Here is a 16,050-nt window from a genome sequence, read left to right as displayed (position 1 = left end):
TGCAGTGCAAAGCCAGGCCGGGGAGCCATCTTAAGTTGAGGCTGCATAGGCCTTGTGGTGCATGTGATTCAGATTCTATTCAGTTGAACCTCTGGTTACAAAGTTTGTTGGACAGTGTTCTCGAAGCTACCAGCATGAGTTTGACCAGACTGCAGAAGGACAGGAAGACTGGAGTGCCTGGAACAGGTGAGGCTGTAGGTCCCTTATTCTGGCTGCCGGTCCCTTATTTTCAAGGCTGCTGGTCCCTTATTTTCAAATCTGTAAGTTGACAGCTATGGTCTTCCCTTGTGTGTCATACATTGCTTGAAGACTTTATCTACCCACTTTATTTCTTTACTCAGCAAGATATTGTCTACCATAAAACTTTTATTGTTGTCATCCTCCTGCCTTGAGACCTTGTGGTGAAGGGTGGGTAAGGAATATAATTAAATAAAGAAACTGATTGCAGGGGGAAGGGAAGCTGACAAGAGCCGAGGAGGCTCTGGTTTCGATTATATCTTCCCCATGGGATGAAGGTGAAAAAAATAATGAGTATTCAAATTGGGAAGAGGTAGAATTTAGCATTGACATATGCTACAGATTTAGAGAGGCTAGAGCGCTATAGGCTAAAGTTCAAGTACCAAGGACACTTGGTGAAAGATACTACAGTATATATAAGTGTTTATTTGCTAATGCTAGAAGCTGCTGAGTCAAGATAAATGAACTGGAGTGCTTTGTCTGAGAGGACAACATAGATATGATGGGCATAACATAAGCCTGATGGAATATATTAATTATAGTTGATCCTCTAGAGACCGACAACAAAAGTAAAATAGCTGGTGTCTGTTTTTAAAAGGTGAGGCTAGCACACAGAGAGCCCCAGTAGCAGAATATTAAGTCCCATCATTAGGCAGATTAATGAAGCACAGGAATAGGCTATTAAACCTTATTTATTCTGTTTGTTCAGCTGCATAAGGCAGCTGACCCCCTTTAACTCCCTTTTCAATAAATACACTACACACTGCAAAGTAAGTTTGAAATGCTTTACTTACAGTTTCTTAGTCTCAGACATGCATTTTCCTTACACAGCAGCAATAAAATAATGCATGTAAAACACTCTTAGTAGAAATACAGCAATTATAGCTTCAGAGCCTGGAACAGGGGTCAGCAAACTTTTTCAGCAGGGGGCTGGTCCATTATCCCTCAGACCTTGTGGGGGGCCGGACTATTTTTTTTGGGGGGGGGATGAACAAATTCCTATGCCCCACAAGTAATCCATAGATGCATTTTAAATAAAAGCACACATTCTACTCATGTAAAAACACGCTGATTCCCATACCTTCCGCAGGCTGGATTTAGAAGGTGATCCGGCCCCCAGCCTTAGTTTGCCTACCCATGGCCTGGAAGGTACCAGGCTCGTCTGTCTCCATGGCTTGCAGTGAAAGGGGTGGGGGACACTGGAAACAGGCTTCACTTCCTTCCTCTCAAGAGAAGAGGAGGCATGACTCTACTGAGCCTATTCTAGCAATAAGAACTCAGTGGTCCTTAACTCATTCACATACTAGCTAGGAAATATGTATTGTTAGGTTTGTTTGCTAAAATCTCCCACACAGAAGAGGAAACTTCCTAAAAATGAGGCTGTGGAAGTTGAAAGCCAAAGTCAAGAGGGTCTAATCTCTCCAAAATATTTGGGGTTGTTTAAAATCACAATATTAGAAGCTCAGCTAGACTGTATACAACAGATCAGGAAAGGAACCACCAAGACCAAGAAAAATGTAAGTCTTGTCCAAATGAGAGAAACAGAACACAGACTTTGATAAAAGAAATACAAACAAGCAATAGGTAAAGGTACCCCTGCCCGTACGGGCCAGTCGTGTCCGACTCTAGGGTTGTGCGCTCATCTCACTTAAGAGGCCGGGAGCCAGCGCTGTCCAAAGACACTTCCGGGTCACGTGGCCAGCGTGACGAAGCTGCTCTGGCGAGCCAGCACCAGCGCAGCACACGGAAACGCCGTTTACCTTCCCACTATAAAGCGGTACCTATTTATCTACTTGCACTTAGGGGTGCTTTCGAACTGCTAGGTGGGCAGGAGCTGGGACCGAAAGATGGGAGCTCACCCCGCCGCGGGGATTCGAACCGCTGACCATACGATCGGCAAGTCCTAGGCACTGAGGTTTACCCACAGCGCCACCCGCGTCCCATTAAACAAACAATAAGGTATGCTAAAAAAGAATTTGAGGAACATATTGCTAAAAGCATGAGGACACCACCAACTTTAAAAAAAAATAATAATTGGGAGACCCGCTAGGGAGGTGGCTGGATGTTTGAATGGCAACTGAGTCAAAGGTATGCTAAAGGAGGAAAATAAGATTTGCAGAGAAGCTGTGTGTTTCCGGGTCTCATTCACAAAGTAAAAACTGACAAATAACCTGGTCCTGATGGCATCAACTCAAGAACTCAGGTGTGACATTTCTGATCTTATATCAAAAACATGTAACTTGCCTCTAAGATTAGCCTCTGTACTGAGGACTGGAAGGTGACCTGTGTAATGCCACTTTTTAAAAAAGGATCTGGGGGTGAGGAGGATCTAAGAAATGACAGATTGCTTAGTTCTAGAAAAACTGGTGGAAAACATTGTTAAAGATAATATTACAAAGCATTTTGCTGAGCAGAATCAGAATTGCTTCTGCAAAAGAAAGGGCTTATCCACACTTGCCTTTTGCCCTGCTCTTTCCAGGCAGAGGTCTATGCTTTAATGCTCCATGTCTGAGCCATTTTGTTTTTGGTTTTTGTGCTGAGCTTTCCCCATAAAAACCAGCCCTGTAAAGTTGAATAATAGTAAACGTTAATTTCGGTTTTGCACAGATTGATGTTTGCTCCAATTGAACTTTAAAGAGCAGGTTTTTGCAGGGAAAGCTCCAGAGCAAAAAATAATAATAAAAATGGGGGGGGGGGTAATAGACATGGAGCTTTAAATTGCATACCATGTCTGGAAAGAGCAGAGAAAAGATAATTTTGGATAAGCCCTTAGTTCTTTCTTACTAACCTCTTAGCATTCTTTGAGAGTGCCAATTAGTACAGCATATAGATGGTGATCCAGTTGACAATGTGTACTCTGAATACCAGAAAATGTTTGATAAAGTCCCTCACCAGACTCTTGAGTGAGCTTGTCAGTCATGGGATAAGAGGAGGGACACTCATGGAACTGGCTAAGAAACAAGAAGCAGGGAGGAAGAAAAAAACATTCAGTTATTCCAGCTGAGGGATATGGAAAATGGAGTCTCCCAAGTACAGTGGTACCTCTAGTTGCAGACTCAATCTGTTCCGGGGTGCCGTTTGCATCCCGAAAAGTCTGCAACTAGAACGCCGCTTCTGCACACACGCGTGGCACAACAGAGCACTTCTCTGCGAAGCGCGCAGATCGTTTCTGCACATGCGTGCGTGGCGAACCCGGAAGTAAACACTTCCGGGTTTGCCACGTTCATAACCCGAAAAGACGAAACATGAAGCAGACGCAACACAAGGTATGACTGTATTGGTATTGAGACCCATGCTTTTTATCTTGTTCATAAACAATCTAGAGTTGGCATTGAGAAGTGAGGTACGCAGGTTTGCTGATAGTGCCAAATTATTCAGGGTGGTTAAAACAAAAAGGGATTGGGAGGAGCTCCAAAAGGATTTCTCCAACCTGAGAGGAGGGCCATTAAAATGGCAAATGTAATTCTATGTAAGGAAGTATGAAGTGATTGATGCACATTGGGACACCTCTCCCAATTTCACATATACATTCATAGGGTCTGAACTGGCAGTGGCTGACTGGGAACGAAACCTTGGGATCATAGTGGATAGTTTAATGAATATGTTGATCCTAGTATGAGGGAGCTGTGAAAAAAGCAAATTACTTACATGCTAGGGATCACTAGGGAGGGGATTGAGAATAGAACTGCCAATATCATAATGCTGCTAAACAACTATGGTGTGACTACTACATCAACTATGGTGTGAATACTGCGTATAGTTCTGTTTGCTTAACCTTTGGTTGCAAAAGGGCAACCAATGCTCAAAGGGTTTGGAGCATTGCTGCTGTGAGGAGAGGTCTCAACATTTGAGGCATTTTAGTTTAGGGAAAAGGCAGGTAAGTGGGGACATGTTAAAAGGTAAAGGACCCCTGACAGTTAAGTCCAGTCGCGGATGACTCTGGGGTTGCGGCACTCATCTCACTTTACTGGCTGAGGGAGCCGATGTTTGTCCACAGTTTTTCTGGGTCTTATGGCCAGCATAACTAAGCCGCTTCTGGCGAAACCAGAGCAGCGCACGGAAACGCCGTTTCTTTTCCCGCCAGAGCGGTACCTATTTATCTACTTTCACTTTGATGTAGTTTTGAACTGCTAGGTTGGCAGGAGCTGGGACCGAGCAACGGGAGCTCACCCCTTCACGGGGATTCGAACCACCGACCTTTAGATCGATAAGAGACCTAGGCTCAGTGTTTAAGACCACAGCGCCACCTGCGCCCAGAGGGGGACATGTTAGAAGTATATAAAATCATTCATAGTGTGGATTAAGTGGACAGAGTGAAGTTTCTCTTTCATAAAACTAGAACTTGGGGCAGTCCAATGAAATTGAAAGCTAGAACATTCAGGGCAGGTGAAGTCCTTATTCACACAGAGCATAGTGATACTAAGAAATTTATTCCCACAAGATGACGTGATAGATGCCCACTTGGATATCTTTAAAAGAGGATTAGACAAAGGGCTATTGTGAAGGACAGACCCTGGCTCCGCCTCCTGAGTGGAGTTTCAGCCAATCAGGAAAGTAGGCAGTTAGAACTGTTAGACAGGTCATAACCGTCTCCAGGAGCCCAGATGGGGCAGGAGCCTAGATAGGGCAGGAACCCAGATGGGGCTTGTCTGTCAGAATCCCAATCTGGGCTCCTGCCCTTTCTTGTGAAGATCCTAGAAGGGGCTGAGAGTTTTTTTCTCCTAGAATAAGAGTAATTTCCATTCCTTTCTAGGAGGAATGAGTCTATTTAGAGCAGTGGTGTAGCGTGGTAGTGGGGCCGTGGGCGGGGCACAGCGCCATAGTGACCTCTGCCCACTGCAGCAGTTGGGGGGGCCACGCCCTGCCCTGTCCTGGGCTGTTGTGTCCTTCTCATTGCCCTCCAGCTTGGGGGGTGGCTGAGAAGGATGCAACAGGCATGCTCGCAGGACCCGGGGCGCCTGCCTGTTGTGTCCTTCTGTCACCCCCCAGCTGGAGGACACTATGAGGAGGACACCACAGCTCACGACACCCTCCCTGCAAGCAGCGCAGCTCGCAAAAGCAGTGCTGGGCTCGCAGGGGCCAGGACCCATGCCTGTTGCATCCTTCTCAGCCACCCCCCAAGCTGGAGGGTGATGAGAAGGACGCAACAGCTCAGGACGGGGCAGGGCGTGGCCCCCCCAACTGTTGCAGTGGGCAGAGGTCACTATGGCGCTCTGCCCCGCCCACGGCCCCACTACCACGCTACACCACTGCTCTGAATAGACTCATTCCTCCTAGAATAGAAATTGCTCTTATTCTAGGACTAAAAAGCTCCTGGCCCCCACGGTGTGCCCTGATGCGGGTGTGCTGCTGATGTTGCCTGCCCCGGGCGCAGGCAGGAAATGCTCTGCCTCTGATTCAGGGACAGGTTTAAGGTAAGAATTTTAAGGAAGTTCTTCACTATCTCTGTAAAGAGTGTCTAAAACAATGTTGGTACCTTATTAGAGTAACTTTTAAGCTATACCTTTCATTGAGGGGAAGTGTTCTAGCTTTCCCCCCAAATGTGCCTCATTCTTACTTTGATCCTCTGGGTAACGGATAAACGTTAACATGGTTTCTCCTTGCCACACCTTGCTGCTGGCTACTATTAAGAAGTGATGCCCCATGCTGATAATAACAGACCTCTCAAGTGTTCTGACAGGGAGACTCTTAAGTTTTAAAACCACCCCAAAATTGGATCATATTTATTGATGGAAGATGCTACAGCTGTCAGTGGTACTAGCGATGATGACTGATGTGCCTCCACTGTCAGAGGCAAGTGTTGTACTCAGTTTCTGCTTGTGTGCTTTTCATAGGCATCTGGTTGGCCACTGTGAGACCAGGAAGCTGCACTAGATGGTCTGCTCCAGCAGGGCTTTTCTTATGTTCTTACAGTTTGCTAGTTTGAGTGCAGCTGCAAGCTATGGTTTGTGCTATGCAGTGGTACCTTGGTTGATAACTTAATCCGTTCCGGAAGTCCGTTCTTAAACCAAAGCGTTCTTAAACCAAGGTGTGCTTTCCCATAGCAGCGGGGGACTCAATTTACAAATGGAACACACTCAACAGGAAGCGGAACATGTTCTGCTTCCAAGGCAAAGTTCACAAACCAAAACACCTACTTCCGGGTTTGCAGCGTTCTTCATCCAAGTTGTTCGTAAACTAAGCCAGGCATCCCCAAAACTCGGCCCTCCAGCTGTTTTGGGACTACAGTTCTTATCCTCCCTGACCACTGGTCCTGTTAGCTAGGGATGATGGGAATTGTAGTCCCAAAACAGCTGGAGGGCTGAGTTTGGGGATGCCTGAACTAAGCTGTTCTTAAACCAAGGTACCACTGTATTGTATTGCTGAGGTTGAAGGCAGTGTGTGAACATGAAGAACAGTAAAAGATAATCTATAGTTCAGGGCAACTGGCAGTTCCTCAACCAGTACAGAAGCTAGTTGGACTGTTGAAGCACTCTCGTTTGTGGGACCCAATATACAAGGCAATGAAGGCGGAGATCACTTTCTTTAATAATCTCTTTCAATATGACTCTTTCTGTTTAAGATCTTTAGTAGTGATTTTTAAAAACAGAACGGTAACATGATCTTTTCTTTCATGAATAGGAACCTTTTGGACCGAGACACATTTTCAAAATCTGATCCAAGTAAGTATAACATTTATTTGTTAATGAAATTTTCAATTTTCTATTCACCTCTCATAATGTTTTCTTTTAGATTAAGATGAATTATGCAAGGGACTGGATGAAAGTTTAATTAGCCAGTAATCCTTAATGATAATTTTTGCTACTGGTTCTTGTGTAAGTAAATCAGTTTCCTGGTACTATAAAGCCAGGGCTGCAATGAAGCCAACCTTGCATCCTTCTGATATGGATTTTCCTTTACCACTAACATTGAACAATTCTTTTGAGTGATGGATGCATAAATAAAAACTGAATATTTGCTAAATGAGGAGTTTAAAATAGTTTCTGTTTGGAAAATCAAGGAAAATAATGAACTTTGAAGAAAGCCTTGTTCTCCTCATTGCTAGTAGACATGCATATGCACTTTTCTTGGGCATGGTAAATAAACTAGAAGAGCCAACCTTTAATAGCAGAATATTAAATGTCTGGAAGACAAGGAGATATTTCCTCCATTGTTCTTAAATGGTTTCCCAGTTAGAAGGATATTGGTGAAAGAAGTGTCTTAAAAAAAAAAAAAAGGTTTTGTAACTTCAGCTGATAGGGCTAAAATATTCTGTAGCTGTTAAACTTGAAACAGGTTTCTTTTACTTATGGTTTGTTAGATCTGATGTATATGGTCAGGAATAACAGCTAGACTGTATGACATAGTATTCAAGTAAGACAGTGTTTGAATGCTGGATCTTATTGTGAAGTTTCATTAAACATGAAGCACGATCTCAGATGGCTTATAACTCCTAAATGGACTTGGATATCTTATGTAATATTTTAACGTATGCCTAATATCTGTAGCATTATAGCTTTGAGTATTAGTTGTAATGGAAAAGTTAAACAGAACATATGAAATTGATCACATTCTTCTTTTTTGTCCCCACAGTCTGTGTTTTGTATACCCAGGGTATGGGAAATAAGGAATGGAGAGAGGTAAAGCTTTTTGTTGTTGCATTTATATACGTATATATATGCAATATATATATTGTTGCATGCCACCCCAATCTCAGAGCAGTGCGAGATTACTAGTAACCCTAGTAATCTTACCCAGGGTTCATGTTTGCTTTGGAATGAGGTACAGAAGAGACTGTGGTTCCATTATGATGTATGGTTCCATTATGATGTATGGTTTATTTACACATCTATACAACCTGAGCCTGCAATAGAGGGATCACAGCATTTACACCCCAAGAGGGTCTTACTTCCTCCGTAGTGATAGCCTTGAACTCAAACAGAAATTGAACATTGCTCTGTCTGGCTTCCCAGCTTCTAGCTCAGGGGCCAGCAAACTTTTTCAGCAGGGGGGCCAGTCCACTGTCCCTCAGACCTTGTAGGGGGCCAGACTATATTTTTTTTGGGGGGAAATGAATGAATTCCTATGCCCCACAAATAACCCAGAGATGCTTTTTAAATAAAAGCACACATTCTGCTCATGTAAAAACACCAGGCAGGCCCCACAAATAACCCAGAGATGCATTTTAAATAAAAGGGCACATTCTACTCATGCAAAAACATGCTGATTCCCAGACTGTTTGCGGGCCAGATCTAGAAGGCGATTGGGCTGGATCTGGCCCCTGGGCCTTAGTTTGCCTACCCATGTTCTAGCTCATATCACTCAACTCTCAATGCTGCCCTTTGTCTTTCTAACTCCCAGGCAGTTCAGGGAAGGGGCCCACCCATTTGCCCTCTGGTGCCTTTGTCCCTTCACAGCACATTACCTAGGCTATCACATTATCAGGAAGCTAGTCTGGCTTACCAGGAATTAGAAGGGGGACTAGGCATACCCCCGCCCCCCCAAAAAAACCTCACAATATAAAGCAGTGCTTTTTTTGTACTGGTAGAAGGAAAAAGCTTGTAGCTTAGTTTCAATAAAAAGTGATAGCTCCAGGTTGTTAATATAGAGACTTGGGATCACATTTTTTTAAGAGCAATGCATACTGGGCTCATTCACACATCACACAGTAACATAAGTAATGCTTTAACATGAATGTGCTTAACTCACCTATTTTGCTCTTCTCTGATAATATGTGGGGGAAACAAACCATGATTCTTGACATTAGTATTAAGTCCAGTGCAGAGATTGTGGGTACAGACTAACTATGATCTGTAGAGAGGAATTGTTCTTGGCTTAATTTGGTTTGTTTCTTAGACATTCTAGTAGGGAGGAGCAAAGCAGGTGAGATTGGTATGTATGGATTACCTTGATGCGTGAATGAAGGTACTCTGTTCCCCAATCCTTGTTATACTACCATAATATAAGTTTTCTTCTTGCAAGTCATGTTTATTTACTCTGAACTAAGACCCATTGACAGCAGCACAAGTAAATATGTTCAGGTACAAATGTGTATCATTGTATTTTCTTTTTCAACGTATTCATGGTTTCCAAGGGTAAAGCCTCAATTGTAAAATTCATCAAGATGCCTGAAGGTATTATTTCAAAGCCTTCCAATTTGGAGTTCCAGAAATATTAGTATCAGCTGTAAATTTATTCATTGGCTATATTTCTTGGGTTCCCATTGATCCACCTAAGAGCTTGGATTTGCAGCATCTCTGGCAGTGACTTAGATTAATTACATTTTCTGCACTGGCTGAAAAAGCCAGTCCTGGATTGGCAGGACCTATCAATGGATAGTGGATCTATAGATGCAGGGAGGTGACATCTGACACTCTGCTTCCATTTGCTTTGTGGCACTTTTTATTTATTTATTTAGAGCACTTGTATGCTGCTCTTCAGCCAAAAAGTCTCCCGGAGCGGCTTACAAGAAAGCTAAACAAGACACTCCCTAGACACTCTGCAGGTTTACATAAATAAAAATACAACACACGAGGGGAAAAGAACAAAGCTCAAAGCTGAGGCTCCAGTTTCTAGACAGTTGTTCCTATATTGACCAGCTGGCATAGTTCAGAAGCAGGAGGTATTGTATCTCCGTCCGAGTCCCATTGCCAAGCAAGCAAGGGCTAAGAGTCTCTAACGAACACTTGTCTGAGAGCAGAATCCACATACAAAGTCAGACAGTTAGAGGTCAGGGAATCCAGATGACCACAGAGCCAAGGGTCCAGTCTAGGGATCCAGATAGCAAGCAGCAAGATAGAGCCAGGAACCACAAGTATTGTTTCCGGCATTTGACTGCTGCTGAGAGCTCTGTTTAAGAAGGCCAGAGCCAGCTGGTTCCCATCAGTGCCTTTTCCTCTTGTGTCCTTGAAGGCTGATCATCTGCAGGTAGAGTCACTCCCCCTTCAGACTGCTGTTCAGCAGGCAAAGCTACACTAGGTGCTTGATGGAGCTGGGCCTCAAGCAAAGCAGATGCAATGAACCCTGCTTCATCTCTCTCCCAGTGAGGCAGTCTGATGAAATGGCTGCCCCCAAATGACAGTTGAGGGAGAAGAGGCCTGATTTGTAGTCATAGCTTGAAGCACCTGTCTAGAATCTGTGACAACTGATGTTACTATTACTTGCCAGAGCTTTCTATCCCTTTGATGCCAAATTCCATATTTTTGGAGGCTACAGAAACACATCTCCTTAAAATGTTGGACTTCATGACTTATATTGTAGTAAGCTTAGTCAACGCCATAGCCTTAACCCATACAATATTAGGAATATAGGAAGCTGCCTTAAATAAAGTCAGGCAATTGGTCCATCTAGCACAGTATTTTCTTCACTGATTGACAGCAGCTTCCTAGGGTCATATACAGGGAACATTCCCATTCGTACATGGAGATTCTGCCAATTGAACTTGGAACCCGCTGCATGCAAAGATGCTCTATCACTGAGCTGTAGGCCGGCCCTTCCCTGGTGTATTGATTTTAGGTTTTTGTAGATGCTCCCATTTAGATTGTTCCTGATTCTGAGCTTCTTGGTTCTTATGGAGAAGATAAATTGTCCACTTTGAAATCTTCCTTTTAGCAATTAAAGTGTTCTGGGAGATTTAGAAGTTTTGTTTGTGTACTGTTTAAAAACAAATACAAGTAAAATGTTGTTAATTGGCACTTTGCTTAGAATCTCAGAGGAAAAGATTGCTTAATAGTGTCTGCTAGTTATAACGCCCTGTCCTGCATCCGCTGCCAATTCCAGATTCTGAGCAAATTAGCAGAAATTGTTCTTTCCATCTATTACTAAAGATTTTCCTTAACTCTTCATTTGTTCTGAAGCTTTACATCATGTTTCATGGCTCAAACAATGGTTTAGTTTTTAATTATTTTTATATGTAACCTCTGAAAATTTGTATGAGAAATTAATATGATGTATATACCCTATCTCTGGAAAATTTATAAAATGCAGCGTTTATTGCAATACTTTACTTCAGGATATCGGCTGCATATTTTGGAAAATGGTTTGTCTGTTTGATTTCTGTTTGGCACCTCTTAAGATATTGTAAACAAATATTGCATGATAGCTCCTGAGATCTTAAGTAAAATAAATATTGATGAAAATTACATTCATTGGGTGTTGAATAGTCTCAGGCTAGGAGCTGCTTTTAGCTAGGTCTCTTTCCCTGCCAAATGAAAACCTTATATTTTTTCATTTTTTTTGTCTTGTGTGTGCGTATGTACTTAACATATGTAGTTTTTATTGATATACTTCCCACAACATCTTATTTTACAGTTTGGGAGAACTGAAGTAATTGACAATACTTTGAACCCAGATTTTGTGAGAAAATTTATATTGGATTACTTTTTTGAAGAGAGACAGAACCTGCGATTTGACTTGTAAGTTTATTTATATACTTTGGGGTTTGATTATATTATGACAGTATATCTGATCTACAAGAATAGTTAATGAAGTGGAATTTTAAAACATTTTGACATTAGATTGTATCTTAATGTAGTGGTAAAACATGTTTCCAGTTAATTCACTACAGCAAACTATGTTGTTTCAAATTCAGCTAATGGAACTACAGTTTTCCTTGGTATAATTATTATTTTACACTATGGTTACTAAACCCGGTCAGCTTCGAGGAAACTTTTAGCAACCTTGTTAAAACACTTTTTCCAGATTGCCATCCACCCGTTAGGCCTCACCAGCACTATAACTGAAGACTTTTGTTGAAGCCTCTGCTTCAAGTTCTGCTGACCTATTTAAGTGCAGGTCTGTTTTTGCTGTTCTTTTTCCTGGAATCTTCCCCTGGCTCTCCTACCAGACATTTCCTGCCTAGCATTCCAAACAGCACATCACTTCTTCTCCATCAGTGCTCTAGAAAGGTTCTCCACTTGTCTCTTCAGCCTAAGGCAAGTGAGTCAGCTATCCCAGCAATCCTCTGGCCACCAAGCCACTCTGCCATCCTTTCAGGTCTTCTTTCTTCCTCCTTGATCCACTTCTGTTGCCTTCTCCTGGCTGCCCATAACAATTGCCAGTCATGGACCCTCCAACCATATAGCCAGCTCCTAGCCATATATACACTTATTCTGGCCACTCTAGTCCAACCCCAGTCAAATTCAAAACTTGTACCCACCAATCAGAACATGCGGAACTTCTGTTCTTTTGCATACCGAGAGTTCCATCTCCACTCCCGCCCCAAGCATTAAGGGTTAAGGTTCTGCATTGACAGCTAAATCGACGTTCACCTGAACAGACATAGAGAGTTCCGCCATCATACACATTACAATGTACATTACAATGCAAATGATGGAAAGATTACACAATACCAGCTAAAACCCAGTTTTAACCAGCAAGATTACTTCATTGTTTTACATGGGTATTTGAGCTTATAAGTAGATTAAAATATTTTGTTCTTTTTCATTTTAGGTATGATGTGGATTCAAAGAGTCCAAATTTATCGAAACATGTAAGTGCTACTTTATTTTAACCTTAAGTGTTTCCATATCTCATGTACACATTTTATGTATTTTAAGCTCTAATTATCCCTGACTGTAATTTCTGCATCTCATTGCTATTTAACTCCTACCTTACAATTTTGTCCTTTATATACATGCCACTTACGATTTCACTTCATGCATCTCATGAAGTGAGCTTGAGTCCATGAAAGCTTACCGTATATCATACCATCTGTTAGTCTTTAAGATATTACAATGTGCTCTAAATATTTTTGCTGCAATATACTAACAGAAGTGGACAACATTCAAGACAGTTGTCAATCTTCCCAGGAGTGGACATCAGCACCATTGTTTGTTTCACAACCACCATCAACAGGGTGGCCTCAGGAGGAAGTTAGCTGGTATTCCCAGCCCCTGCTAAACTCAGGAAATTATAAGTTTGCTCAAATTCTGACCCTTCACTGAACGTAGAGATTATGGGGAGTCTGTCCCCCAATATCCACACCAGTACATGAAGAAGAAAGAAACATTTTCCTCCTGCACTTCTCAAAATTTTTGTTGTTGCAGCTTATCATAGTTAAGATAGTTCTGGATCCAGACAGCGTGACAAGCTTTGGTTCATGAAAAGCAAGGTTCCAAACTTGCCCAGGTTAAGGTGCAATGCTCACTTAAGCATTAATTATGAACCATAATTGATCAGTGTGTCCAAATAAAGCCTTTAATTCTATCTAAATACTGCATTTCTCATACCCATAAGCTTACTAAGTGCAAAGTGGGGATGGGGACTTAGATTTATCATTTTCATAATAATTTTTCAGGACTTCTTGGGACAAGTTTTCTGTACGCTTGGAGAGATTGTTGGATCGCAAGGAAGCAGATTAGAAAAGTCAATCATGTAAGTGTATTCTTTTCAAAGAAACTGATGCTAAACTTCCTATATCCTTCCCACTAGCTACTGATCCTGCCTTTGGGTCTGGCAGATCCTTGTGTTCTCTGGTATTTGACAAATAAAAATTCTAGACAGGGAATGCTGTCAAGGAATGTCATTTTTTATTCACTGTTGGGTGTTCTGAATTTGTGTGGTGCTGTTTTAAAGTAAATTATAGCACTGTCTTCAATTAAGGTGAATTGCTTTTTCAGCATTCCATCATTATATAGCCTGAAATTGTAGCCACCATAAAAATCAAGTTCTATCAATAGGAAATTTGACATGGAAAATCCACTTTTTCGAGGTATAATCTAACCAAATGACACCGTTTATGAACTTGGCTTGTTTCAACAAACCATAGTTAAGATTAACCACAGTTGGTCTGGTTTCAGCTGGTTTCAGAATAGAATGACAAGCTGCAGTCAATCTAACACAGAAGCAAAAGCTTATGAGCTCTTCCCTGCAGCCATATCTAAGAAGCAAACAGTGAGGGGAGCTTGTGAGCTGAAGGCTTATTGTTGGCGATTCTCATGACTCAAAACTATGGGGTTAACATTCCATCCAAGCAAGACCATCGGCTGCAATCTTTTTTCCTCTTGCCTAAAACATAATTATGTCAAATGCAAAAATATGCATTTAGCTACCTCAGTAAAACTCCATTATATAGCCTTGTTACAAGTTCCCATTTTAAATCAGTCACTGAACTAAAGGCAATATTAAAACTCGCATCTATTTGGCAGATTGAAGCTTCCCTGGTGGAACCTGCTTTCCAAAGCAAAAATGGCCATTGGCGGCGCAAGCAGTCTGCAGAAGTGTGTATTTGTAGATGGGGGAAAGGAAGCTCCTGTGTGTGTTTGCATGTGGCTGCATAGTGCTGCATGTGCTTGCATTTCCCTAAAATGACTCTCTGGGAGCGACGCAGCATTGTGACATAGCTTTGTTCCCATTGGGACATTTTATAAGAATTAAGAAAGCTGATTGCATTAAGAATTACAGCTGTGCCACCTCTTGAAGCAGCAGTGAAACTTTTTATAAGAAAGGGAGAGAGAAAATTTAAAACTCCTGCCACTTCATCTTATCGTAACCCTTCCTGCTCCCTATGAAATTAACTAGAAATTTTATCCCCTTCCCCAAAGCCTGTTAAATAAACCTCCACCTGCCACTTCCATGAGAGGTGAATGGCGTTGTGAAAATAGAGGGCATTTCTGGCCCAGCTTTGGGCATGCTCCTTTGCATGGTGGTGTACATATTTGCATAGTGTTTGTGTGCTTTTGCATGTTGCTGCATGTTCTCCTAGGTTTGCATGTGACACGCTGCTCTAAGTAGCTATGTGAGTGCCATACTCCTGCAAATCTTTGCATGTAGTTTGCTGCTCTGTGGGTGTTGTGCTGCTGTGCCTGTTTGTTTGAGGCATTTTCCTGCATGAATTTGCATGTGTTGTGTTGCAGACCTTTTTTGCATGCTTCATGTTACTATGTGTGCTTGTATGTAGAATACTGCTAAGTGTATTTGCAGGTGATATGCCACTGTGTGTGTAAAATTACTACACATGTTTACATTTGATTTTTCTTCTGCATGTGTGTGCATGGAGTGTGCAGTTGTGTGCTGTGTACTTTACATGGGCTGTGCTTAATAGGTAGTATGCTCCTGAGTGTGTAATGTGATGCTATTTGCATGTGATGTGCCTTTTCATAGCTGTATGTGTTTGAAAGAGCGAGTGAGTGAGTGGAGCAGCCCTGACTTCACAATATTTTCTGTCTTGCCTTTGCCCGCTTCCTTTAACATTCTTCTTTACAACTCTTTTGATACTTCCTCCGTATTCACTTGATTTGCAGTCTGTAACAGTGGACTACATTGCAGGGTTGTGAAAGCCACTTTGCCAGCTATAGCCCCTCTCCCCCACTGGAGCTAAACCTCAGTGCACTACATTGTCTGGCTTTGGGGGACAAACTATGAAGGTGATAAAAGCAGGAATAACGTGCAGGCGACAGTAAAAATGGCCTTAACTTACAGATTAGTCAGATGTATGAAACATTTCCTGTATTTTCATATAGTATAGAAGCTGAGTTTTACAGGCTAAAAAGCCAAGTTTAATCTTTTAATTAAGTTTTGTGCTCCCCAGTTATGTGAGTTTTCTGGAAAATATATATAGGAAATTTTTCTGATGCCCTAGAAAGTGATCTAATTTAGCATGTTTATTTTACTTATATTTACTAAACAAAGCCGAAAATGTTGAATCTGTCAAGCATGCCTAATATTTATTTGCAGTTGACACCAATTTGTTGTTACTAATGAATGGGAGATATGGAATTTTTTTGGTGGAAAAATAATGCACCAAAAAAAATTCCTTCATCACTGATAATCTCACATTTTGTGCTCGCTTGCAACATAACACCCATAAACCAATATTTCCCTTGGTCTTTTAGC

At 41.9% G+C, this 16,050-nt stretch overlaps 1 protein-coding gene across 4 annotated transcripts in view; it reads left to right on the top strand.

The window, feature by feature from the left end:
- The window catches only part of CPNE8 (copine 8), a 61,068-nt gene that overhangs the window by 11,384 nt on the left and 33,634 nt on the right, over positions 1 to 16,050 (top strand). For 2 of the 4 annotated variants that reach the window (XM_081023675.1, XM_081023678.1), the window contains exons 2-7: positions 6,859 to 6,899; positions 7,810 to 7,856; positions 11,527 to 11,630; positions 12,667 to 12,706; positions 13,514 to 13,590; positions 14,364 to 14,435. In XM_081023675.1, coding sequence (XP_080879801.1) covers positions 6,859 to 6,899; positions 7,810 to 7,856; positions 11,527 to 11,630; positions 12,667 to 12,706; positions 13,514 to 13,590; positions 14,364 to 14,435 — 381 coding nt within the window. Of the gene's footprint in view, positions 1 to 5,501; positions 5,652 to 6,858; positions 6,900 to 7,809; positions 7,857 to 11,526; positions 11,631 to 12,666; positions 12,707 to 13,513; positions 13,591 to 14,363; positions 14,436 to 16,050 lie in introns of those variants that run through there. The other 2 variants (XM_081023677.1, XM_081023676.1) reach the window with 2 other exon arrangements.

The sequence above is a fragment of the Podarcis pityusensis genome (assembly GCF_964106645.2).
Source record: "Podarcis pityusensis genome assembly, chromosome: 10".
Taxonomy (NCBI): Eukaryota; Metazoa; Chordata; class Lepidosauria; order Squamata; family Lacertidae; genus Podarcis; species Podarcis pityusensis.
Note: the sequence above shows the minus strand (reverse complement) of the source record. Positions and strands in the feature narration are given on the sequence as shown.